This window comes from Cyclopterus lumpus, chromosome 17, assembly GCF_009769545.1.
Source record: "Cyclopterus lumpus isolate fCycLum1 chromosome 17, fCycLum1.pri, whole genome shotgun sequence".
NCBI lineage: Eukaryota > Metazoa > Chordata > Actinopteri > Perciformes > Cyclopteridae > Cyclopterus > Cyclopterus lumpus.
The window spans coordinates 7,732,340-7,744,115 of NC_046982.1; the positions used below are offsets into that span (position 1 = coordinate 7,732,340).

An 11,776-nucleotide genomic window follows, 5' to 3' on the forward strand; every position below is an offset into this window, starting at 1 on the left:
TACAATTGTTCACACAGTATTAATACTGCACATACTTGTGTATTTCCCTACTGCTAGTTTGCACTGTGTGTCCTTAACAGCCGTGAGCAAGCGCTCTTATCCACACAAACAAACTGGACTGTGAGATCTGTTGCCTCCCTCCTCTCTCTTGTATTGTTCGCTGTAGTGTGCCACGGACCAGAGGGGTTGCAAAATACAGCATCCTGCTTGCAGTCTACTTCCATCGCGTTTAAGGATTTCTGTGTTTTGTAATTGATCAGCGTCACCTTACCGCTCGTGGCCATTTGGTGCAGCGATGATGAGAAGCTTTGGGACGGCAACTCAGACACTTTAAATAGAATTTAAATAGGAATTCATACACATCTCTCTCTCCGTCTGTCACACACACACACACACACACACACACACAAACACACACACAAAAGCGCTGTCTCTTCAAGGGGATCAAGTTCCTCACAGTCAGCATTCTGTTGCTCGCACACAGAAGCTGGCTTGAGTCCATTTCAGCTTCTGTCACTTCCGAATAGTGCCGTCACCTGCAGACCGCTGAACAAGCCACTGCAGAGGCTGCAGGCGGAAAAATAATCCATCTCACTTCATTTTACTGGTAAAATAGACCCAGCTCATTGTACTGTAGAGGTTGGACTCACGAACCAAAGCGCTAACCACCGAGATACAATATACTTGTACACCCTGTTATATTTATATAACAACAAAAAAACTAATAGAATCTCAAAGAAGAGATCCCTTACTAGAGTAATGTGTGGAGGTAATTATAACAAATAATCCTCATGCAGAAGGCCCTTTTTTTTTAACTGTGTTATATATTGTCCTATTATTACAGACTATAATTAGTGTTTGGGATGCATGTAAGCAGCCTTTTGGTGTGGAAATCCTTTTAACTACTTGATACACAGTCGGGTAGTCTATTCTATAACAATGCATTGTATTTAATTAAATTGCCATATGTTTTGTATGCAAAATCTTAATAAGTAAATAGTGGGCTGTATTTGACAGAAAGGACAACAACTGTCATTTATTCTTGATTTAAAAAAAAAAAACCTACAAAATGCCCGGAGTGAAAAATGCTTATCACAACTACCCAGAGCTTCAAATTGCCGAAAGCCAGAGATAATTAGTCTTCTATCATACAAGAGAAACACAAGCAGAACGTTCTTCCATTTGAAAAGCTAGAACCAGAATACGTTTCTCACGATTGATCAATTCTGAAAATAGGTGCAGATTAATTTTCTGTTGATCGACTACTTGATTAATCGTCTAGAAGGATCGGTATGAAAGGCTGGCTGTGAAATGTGCCCTGGAGGTGTCTTGAGACGTTTGTGTGGATACCAACTGATGCTACAGGATGCATTTGTATGTTGTTGTGAATTAAAATATAATTACTGTGGACAAATAAGAGGGATTGGTAGTTTAAAATATAAATATATTTCATTCATTTCTTTTTTGGGGGGCCATTTTGAGGCAGCGGAAGAAAGCTGTAAAGAACATTGTACACACTGAACATTCTAAAAACACAGAACATTCTAAACACACCGAACATTCTAAAAACACAGAACATTCTAAACACACCGAACATTCTAAAAACACTGAACATTCTAAACACACCGAACATTCTAAAAACATTGAACATTCTAAACACATTGAACATTCTAAACACACCGAACATTCTAAAAACACAGAACATTCTATACACACCGAACATTCTAAAAACATTGAACATTCTAAAAACACAGAACATTCTATACACACAGAACATTCTAAAAACACAGAACATTCTAAAAACACCGAACATTCTATACACACCGAACATTCTAAAAACACCGAACATTCTAAAAACACAGAACATTCTAAACACACTGAACATTCTAAACACATTGAACATTCTAAAAACACAGAACATTCTAAACACATTGGGCATTCTAAAAACACAGACCATTCTAAACACACTGAACATTCTAAACACATTGAACATTCTAAAAACACCAAACATTCTAAAAACACAGAACACAGAACATTCTAAAAACACAGAACATTCTAAAAACACCACACATTCTAAAAACACAGAACATTCTAAAAACACAGAACATTCTATACACACCGAACATTCTAAAAACACAGAACATTCTAAACACACTGAACATTCTAAACACATTGAACATTCTAAACACATTGAACATTCTAAAAACACAGAACATTCTAAACACATTGAGCATTCTAAAAACACAGACCATTCTAAACACACTGAACATTCTAAACACATTGAACATTCTAAAAACACCAAACATTCTAAAAACACAGAACACAGAACATTCTAAAAACACAGAACATTCTAAAAACACCACACATTATAAAAACACAGAACATTCTAAAAACACAGAACATTCTAAACACATTGAACATTCTAAAAACACAGAACATTCTAAACACACTGAACATTCTAAAAACACAGAACATTCTATACACACCGAACATTCTAAAAACACAGAACATTCCAAACACACTGAACATTCTAAACACATTGAACATTCTAAACACATTAAACATTCTAAAAACACAGAACATTCTAAAAACACAGAACATTCTATACACACCGAACATTCTAAAAACACAGAACATTCTAAACACACTGAACATTCTAAACACATTGAACATTCTAAACACATTGAACATTCTAAATACATTGAACATTCTAAACACATTAAACATTCGAAACACATTGAACATTCTAAATGCATTGAACATTCTAAACACATTGAACATTCTAAACACACTGAACATTCTAAACACATTGAACATTCTAAAAACACAGAACATTCTAAACACATTGAACATTCTAAACACATTGAACATTCTAAAAACACAGAACATTCTAAACACATTGAACATTCTAAACACACTGAACATTCTAAACACACTGAACATTCTAAACACATTGAACATTCTAAAAACACAGAACATTCTAAACACATTGAACATTCTAAACACACTGAACATTCTAAACACATTGAACATTCTAAAAACACAGAACATTCTAAACACATTGAACATTCTAAAAACACAGAACATTCTAAACACACTGGACATTCTAAACACATTGAACATTCTAAACACATTGAACATTCTAAAAACACAGAACATTCTAAACACACTGAACATTCTAAACACATTGAACATTCTAAAAACACAGAACATTCTAAACACATTGAACATTCTAAAAACACAGAACATTCTAAACACATTGAACATTCTAAACACATTGAACATTCTAAACACACAGAACATTCTAAACACATTGAACATTCTAAACACATTGAACATTCTAAACACACTGAACATTCTAAACACATTGAACATTCTAAACACATTGAACATTCTAAAAACACTGAACATTCTAAACACACTGAACATTCTAAACACATTGAACATTCTAAAAACACAGAACATTCTAAACACATTGAACATTCTAAAAACACAGAACATTCTAAACACATTGAACATTCTAAACACATAGAACATTCTAAACACATTGAACATTCTAAACACATTGAACATTCTAAACACATTGAACATTCTAAACACACTGAACATTCTAAACACATTGAACATTCTAAACACATTGAACATTCTAAACACATTGAACATTCTAAATACATTGAACATTCTAAACACATTAAACATTCGAAACACATTGAACATTCTAAATACATTGAACATTCTAAACACACTGAACATTCTAAACACATTGAACATTCTAAACACACTGAACATTCTAAACACATTGAACATTCTAAACACATTGAACATTCTAAACACATTGAACATTCTAAATACATTGAACATTCTAAACACATTAAACATTCGAAACACATTGAACATTCTAAATACATTGAACATTCTAAACACACTGAACATTCTAAACACATTGAACATTCTAAACACACTGAACATTCTAAACACATTGAACATTCTAAACACATTGAACATTCTAAAAACACAGAACATTCTAAACACACTGAACATTCTAAACACATTGAACATTCTAAAAACACAGAACATTCTAAACACATTGAACATTCTAAAAACACAGAACATTCTAAACACATTGAACATTCTAAACACATTGAACATTCTAAACACACTGAACATTCTAAACACACTGAACATTCTAAACACATTGAACATTCTAAACACACTGAACATTCTAAACACATTGAACATTCTAAAAACACAGAACATTCTAAACACATTGAACATTCTAAAAACACAGAACATTCTAAACACACTGGACATTCTAAACACATTGAACATTCTAAACACATTGAACATTCTAAAAACACAGAACATTCTAAACACACTGAACATTCTAAACACATTGAACATTCTAAAAACACAGAACATTCTAAACACATTGAACATTCTAAAAACACAGAACATTCTAAACACATTGAACATTCTAAAGACATTGAACATTCTAAACACACAGAACATTCTAAACACATTGAACATTCTAAACACATTGAACATTCTAAACACACTGAACATTCTAAACACATTGAACATTCTAAACACATTGAACATTCTAAAAAAACAGAACATTCTAAACACACTGAACATTCTAAACACATTGAACATTCTAAAAACACAGAACATTCTAAACACAGAACATTCTAAAAACACAGAACATTCTAAACACACTGAACATTCTAAACACATTGAACATTCTAAACACATTGAACATTCTAAAAACACAGAACATTCTAAAAACACAGAACATTCTAAACACACTGAACATTCTAAACACATTGACCATTCTAAACACATTGAACATTCTAAAAACACAGAACATTCTAAAAACACTGAACATTCTAAACACACTGAACATTCTAAACACATTGAACATTCTAAAAACACAGAACATTCTAAACACATTGAACATTCTAAAAACACAGAACATTCTAAACACACTGAACATTCTAAACACATTGAACATTCTAAACACATTGAACATTCTAAACACACAGAACATTCTAAACACACTCTGGATACCAACTAAAAGATGCTACAGGATGCATTTGTATGTCGTTGTGAATTAAAATATAATTACTGTGGACAAATAAGAGGGATTGGTAGTTTAACATATAAATATATTTCATTCATTTCTTTTTTGGGGGGGCCATTTTGAGGCAGCGGAAGAAAGCTGTAAACACAAGAGCTGCAATTTAAGGGTCCATGAAGTTCCTTTTTTCTGGCAGAAAACCAGCGTTTCAACGAAAAAGTGCCGCAAGTGCTTTTTCTAAAGATGTATTTGAAAGACTAGAAGAGTGTCTGAACATGTTCTTCAACTGTCTCGCAAAAATAATAATACAGTAATACTTTTAAATGTGGTAAAATGCAAGTTAACTTTGCTTGAATGCCACCAACAAACTTTGCGACACAGTCCAACTCACAGCAGCCCGACATGTAGCAGCTACCACGCTGCACTGCAACGCTTCCATCTGCAGCGCTCTTCTTCTCCCTCGCATCATCTCATAAAAGGCTCATGCATACGCTGCAGCGATAAAACCTCAACTCCAATCCTGGACAGAGTTCAGTGGGGAACGTTCTTCAGACGGAGAGCTGAGAGTTGAGAACCACTGCCCCAGACCAGTTGAAATACACTGCCCCAGACCAGTTGAAAACCACTGCCCCAGACCACATCTGTCACACATGTTCTTAGCAGCTCACTATTTGTTGGACCAGAGTTATGTCCTTCTCAACTGTGACAAAAAAGCTTTGAACAAAGTTAATGTAATAATGTGTGTTTGATCTTTGATACAGTAATGTGGGTTTTAATAAATATAATTAAATGGATTTATTTTATAATATTAGAGAAATTTGCATATCTATTTTTGTACAATATTTTTTACACTCAAATAAACAATAATCAAATGCAAAGACAGTTATTTAACAATATGCTTTGATGTGGACGTGACCTTGAGCAGGACACTGCTGAACCCAAAGTCTCCCGATCGGTATGCGGCAAGCAGCATGACATGGAAATGCTGATGTCACTCAAAATTGTGCTTTCGTAGTAAAAGTGTAGATACCACAGGAAAACAATAAATATGTATATTTCTGTACATGGCATGTGCATGGTTCATGTCCACAACACCATGGGCAGACTTTCGGTGTGTTTATTTCCCTGTTCTGACTAAGGCTCATTTTAGACCTGTTGCAAACGTATTCTTCGTGGATCAGTGTCATGATGTCCGCGAAAAAACAACCCCCCCCTTCAAGTCTATTTATAACAAGATGTCAGCTTGATCCTTCAGTTTCACTGACATCACCCCCTCCCCAACCCTCCCCCATCCTTTGTGCTGCCTTCCACTTATATGATCAGAGTGTTTGTTGGTGTATTTGTTATTTTTTATACTTGTCTGGGTGCACAGGTCAAGGTTAACTATTCTAAAAGCAGCCCGGCTACCTATATTAATGTAAATGTTGACTGTGGGATGAGTCAAATGTGTCACTTCCTCCTCTAATTCAATGTTCAACCCTGCAGGCTTCATGGCTCAGATTAGCCCGAGTACTTTAGTCCCCCTGTTATTCCCCTGGTCTCTTCAATACACACTCAGCACACGTTTAGTGTAATTTAGTTAGTTTAAGTGTCTGATTTATCCATATTTCTCTCTGCAATGAGCTTCACTCTCACACTACAAACAAATAAGAGATTAAAGTCTTGTGAATATTTATTAGTAAAAACCAACAAGCAAGCAGGAGAGTTTTAGATGTTCAAGCCTTCGTTGTTAAAAGTGTCAAATATTTGTCCTTGCTGTCTCCTCACAGTTAATACATTACCCTATGTGCCTTGGGAGTAGATGAAAAAGAACAAACTGTGTTTTTCTTTTCTTTCTTTCCTATCTGTCGTGTTATATGCTTGCACATGGTCCGAATGAGAAAATCGGCCAAGTGAGTGATGTAGCAGTAAAGTGTGTGTGTGTGGAGGGGGGGGGGGGGCCTCTCTGCTTCCCGTGGGACTGTAGAGGGACATGTAATTGCTCTCGGGGAGCTGGTAGTAATGAGGGTGCTGGCCTTGTTAGTACGTAGCAGTGTGTGCAACGCAGCCAGGCCGATACTGGATGTGATATCTCAGGAACGCCTGGAGGGAATTTCATTACGTCTGGCACGAATGTCCCCCCTGGACTCAATGTGAACCGATTAGAATCCTGTGGTCATAGGTCACACCTCACGAAACGTGTTTCTGGCCGTAACTCAAGAATTAATTTTGTAATCATCACAATTTCACACAAATGTCTCAATTGGTAACATGATGAAGGGATGCCATGTTGGACAGACGTGAACTGCTACTTGACTGGTTGGCAGAGGCGTGCAACCTTGAGGCAGCAATTCGAGTTTTGTGGGACATTTTGTGGCATACGTAGGCTTCTGTTGACCAAATTCACAGTATTAATTATTATTCCCAAAATATCTGGACTGAACAAAAGCTGCACCTGAGTGCTGTAAAAGTTTCAGACTTTTGTTCCACAGGTAGTTGCGTCTAAATGATGCATTTGACTTTTTTTCATTTGTTTCCAGGCGGCAACTATGAGAATTGCAGGTGACTCAGCCACGATAGCTGCTCTCAAACATCCCCTCCTTTTTGTCTACATTTGGAATGTATGGATTTTCCATCTTGTTCAGTTGAAATAATGAGATGACTGAGTTGGATTATCTTTCATGTTTTTTTCCACAGAACTGGATCTCTTCTCTCCGTAGGCATTTTGGTCTATGACAAACCAGTCAATAGCAACCTGTGGGAGGCCGGCGTTGAACTGGTGTAGAGGGTTGTGATGTGGGAGGTAAACTGACTAATGTAGATACAGAAGTTGATCACGTGGGAGGTGAACTGGTTACAGATAACAGCCTATTTAACCCACATTGTCCCACCTGCTGCTCTCCCAGGGGGCCGTGCTCCAGATGGCCAGTGATTGCTTTCACACAGGCCAAAGAAAGAATCGCTAACAGGCCCCGTTTATACTCCCAGTGGGTGTTTGTCTAGTGTTGGTGGGTTTGTGTGCCTATGTGCTCTGTGTGGGTGCATGGAAATGTGTTTGCCAACACAAGATTCAAATATCCCAGTGTAGTAATGATAAAATATAGCGCAGATAAGCAGGAAAACACATTACATCATTGGTCAAGATCTTTAGAAGTTGAACCAATAGGCCATTTAATTTAGGAAAGCCATATTGTTCTCTTTTGGTGAAGTGGAACTACACAAGTCTTCACTTGGGGTTTTTCCAGATTTAAACATACCATTACACATTTGAATACCTTACTGGGTAAATAAAGCACATCATTTGAAAAGATCTGGATTCTTAAGAGTTAGTCAAATGTGACCACTTTGAAGAGCCCCGTTTAGTTTGCTTAATTCCAGTATTTATGTAAACCCTTCTGCAGTTTGATTTTAATTGAACATTTATTAACCAGTGATACACTTTACATGTCACGCCGACATGTATATTCATGTCCACACCACAGCAGTTATTTGTCAGCTGGCACCTATTCCTGATGAGTTCTCTCACCAATACATGAGGCCGTGCCGTCTGATGTATAGCTACGTTTTGCTTTAACGCTTTTCTGGCAGGTTGGAGGTTAAAATGGGAGATGAACACCACGGTCCTTCTGTGCGTGTCAGTCAGCTATACTGCCGCTCTGCACCTCCTGTGCACGAGAGCAGAAAGAGCGAATCTGGAGGCGTCGTGATGCCCATCTCAATGAGGGGACGGCTGTGAGTGGGACAAAGAGGGAGGTGGTGCGCAGAGCAGTGGAGGAGAGATGTTTCAAGTTGTAGCATACAAAGAAATCTAGAGGGACGTTATCAAAAAAACAAAAACGCATGCATAGGAGTGTGTGAGACAAGCAGTGAGCCTGGAGGAGTAGTGATGCGCATCTTAATGTGGCATGCTAGAAGTGAAGTGAAGATTTGAGTCCTGCTGTTCCACAAATACTGTAACTTTGTAGTTTAAGTGCAACATTTCTTTAGCAATTCCTCTTGGCGTCAACTTGCACATTTAATTTCTCCGCCACAGCCGATCACTGGTTCTGTAGGATATCGTCACATTAGATTTATATTCAAACTTGCAGATCTCAGTTATACAACCTTTTGATTGCTCAGCACAAATCAAGAGTGTTGCATTACATGCTCGTCTATACTGCTCGTGCACAAAATCTACCTCAGCAAAAAGGTATTGTGAGTGACCTTCAGTTAGCAACTCAGACGAGAGCAAATTGTAAGCATGAGTGTTTATTAAAAGTCACAGCCAGTGGAATCATTTCTCAGATTTGGCATTTGGAGCCGACTGCTCAGTCAGGATCACCTCTCTGCTTGAGACCAGATCCCTCTGACTTGAGGACACTCTCCTCACTGCAGGTACAGCTCTTCCTGCAAGAGAATGAAGGTGCAGCAGTCACTAGACGTCAACATTATGTTTTAATACATAACTTGGCCAGCCAAAACAGACGTTTTGTTTTGCAACCCCGCCACATTTAAGATTCCCATCTCAGAGTTGAACTGAAGGCCAGGGATCATGGCACCAACAACGCATTCGGCAGCCTTCCATAGTTTAATAAATTAAAGCAGGAAGACTGAATTTCAGGACATTGATGAAGCAACTCTTGATTGGATAAGCATTTTGTAAACTTTTAAAGGAAACAGACACTCACGTTGTCGGTGGCATTGCTGTTCACAGGAGTGCATGCTGCTGGGATAACACACTTCGGTAGCACAATGGAAAAACACCTGGAAGAGTTTGAAAGTTGCATTTTGTCAAGGAAACTGCAATTAGACATCAACCAAGAGACTGATGTCATGCCGTGAACTGTACCGTGTCTTTCTGGGGTGAAAAGTTGGTCTGATCCACGAACGTGAACATTTTAACGATGAAACGCTTGTAGTGCGATGGGTATTGTATTCCAGAGGAGGTATCCACAGGCACCACGGTGGTCAGGTAACGGTCATCATGGTAGGGACACCTGGAGCCAACAAGAGCTCATGTCTAACTTAATTTAAACACAGAAATGTACACAACCATCTATATCTATATATGTATACCCGTCAACCAGAAGATCCCACTGGGGCAGGCTTTGAGGATTGGGGCTGGCGGTAGCCCAGCAGTGCTCCATGTTCAGGATGAGGTTTGAGTCGGAGCGTGCCACGATGTTCACCTCAACATAGACGGGCTCCCTCAGCACTTTAGTGATGGGGTAGTCTGATGGATTGTAGAAGGAGCTATACGCCGCATCTTCTGCAAGAGACACATCAGTTTTAGTACAGCAAAAGCCGGCATCGTGATTAGGCTGCTGTGGCGCTCACCCTCAACACATCCTTTTGAGAGACACTGTCCGTTGCCGAGTTTGAGCTCCACTCGGAGGAGTCCGGCAGCAGCGACCGGCACAGGTGGAGGAACGGCATTCACCTCCATGACGAGAGCCTCCACTGCGGTGTCAGAATACCTACACTGAAACAATAACCTGTGGGGAGAGCAGAGGCCTTTCACATCTCAGGAACCCGAATCAGTAAGCCACAAAAAGACTTTAAAAGATTTTACACAAACGCACTCAAAATGGCTGTCCCTGGTGATCGATCCTCGGGGTCCAACTCCCACTTCATAAGAAGACGACATGTGGTTCTCGTACACCACATAACCATCTTCCTCCTGCAATTAAAAAAAAAAACATTTCTAAACTGAATCACTGGTTTTTGGACATCTTTGCTGGGCATTTCCCCATTTGGTATCGGGAGAAATTTTATTTCATATTTTAACCATAGTTAAACACATATTATCTAGAGCAAGGACTGCCCCACTCACCTGGAATGTAGTACCACATGCAGTCGCAGAGAACTGAAAGATGGCAAACGATGAGGTGATCTCCATGGGGCTGCAGGAGGGGTCGTTCGTCTCCAGCAGGCTGACTGACTCCACATCGATGTTGGGCAAAGTGGCATCTCGAGCCACAACCACCACGAACTGGCCATCCCTGGTACACTGCACAGTCACTAAATGAGGTGGGTGGGGGGGGAAGAAACACATTGGATGAATTTCACACTCACATTGCATTTGTTTGAGAGGCACTAGAAAAGATGGCAGAGAGCACAGTTACCTGCTTTCCCGTAGTAGCACAGGTCCCCATCGAAGCAGCAGTTTATGTTCTCGCAGTGGTCGGCGGTGGCGTCGGCAGACCCACACTGGATCCTGTTTGCCTGCGCCACCTGGCACTTGTCAAAGGGAGCTGCAAGTTGAGGGAGCGTCAACTGTTGCTGAGCAGGAAGCTTCTGCTGCGGCAGCGACCAGTAATGCTGGGCAGAAACATCACAAGACAAAACGGCAACCAGCACCACTCCAACGAGACACTTGAAAAGCTCCATTATGGTGTTAGCAACTGTAGACTGCACCAAAGCTGCAATAACATCAACTGTAGCTCTGAGGCAGACTTTATACCTGACTGATCGAGAGGTTGTTTGATGAGAACTCCGCCTCTCATCGTTAGGAGTCAATTGTGTGGCAGCCCTGCAGAGTTAATCAGCTGGGAGCTGACAGGTGGAGCTTATTGTCTGAGAAGAAGTCGGTACACTCCTGTTGAGTTGAAGCTGAGTGGATTCAGGTTTTGGGGAGGGAGGGAGGGGGGGGGGGGTGTTGTGAGTGTCAGTCAGTGAATTTTTCTGACACCTGGCTCTGTATACTCTGAATTTCACCAGTAGTGTGTTTTAACCGAGATG

General features: G+C 39.3%; 1 protein-coding gene across 1 annotated transcript; it reads right to left on the reverse strand.

Annotated features, from left to right (window-relative positions):
* Nucleotides 1-9,288: 9,288 nt before the first annotated feature.
* On the reverse strand, nt 9,289-11,444 carry LOC117746218 (zona pellucida sperm-binding protein 4-like). Its single transcript, XM_034555195.1, has 8 exons — nt 11,161-11,444; nt 10,869-11,056; nt 10,618-10,715; nt 10,373-10,530; nt 10,112-10,304; nt 9,885-10,032; nt 9,724-9,799; nt 9,289-9,442 (listed from the first exon to the last, which is right to left on the reverse strand). Exons 1-8 carry the CDS (start codon nt 11,423-11,425, stop codon nt 9,330-9,332), a joined length of 1,239 nt encoding a protein of 412 aa, XP_034411086.1. The 5' UTR covers nt 11,426-11,444; the 3' UTR covers nt 9,289-9,329.
* Nucleotides 11,445-11,776: the final 332 nt, after the last annotated feature.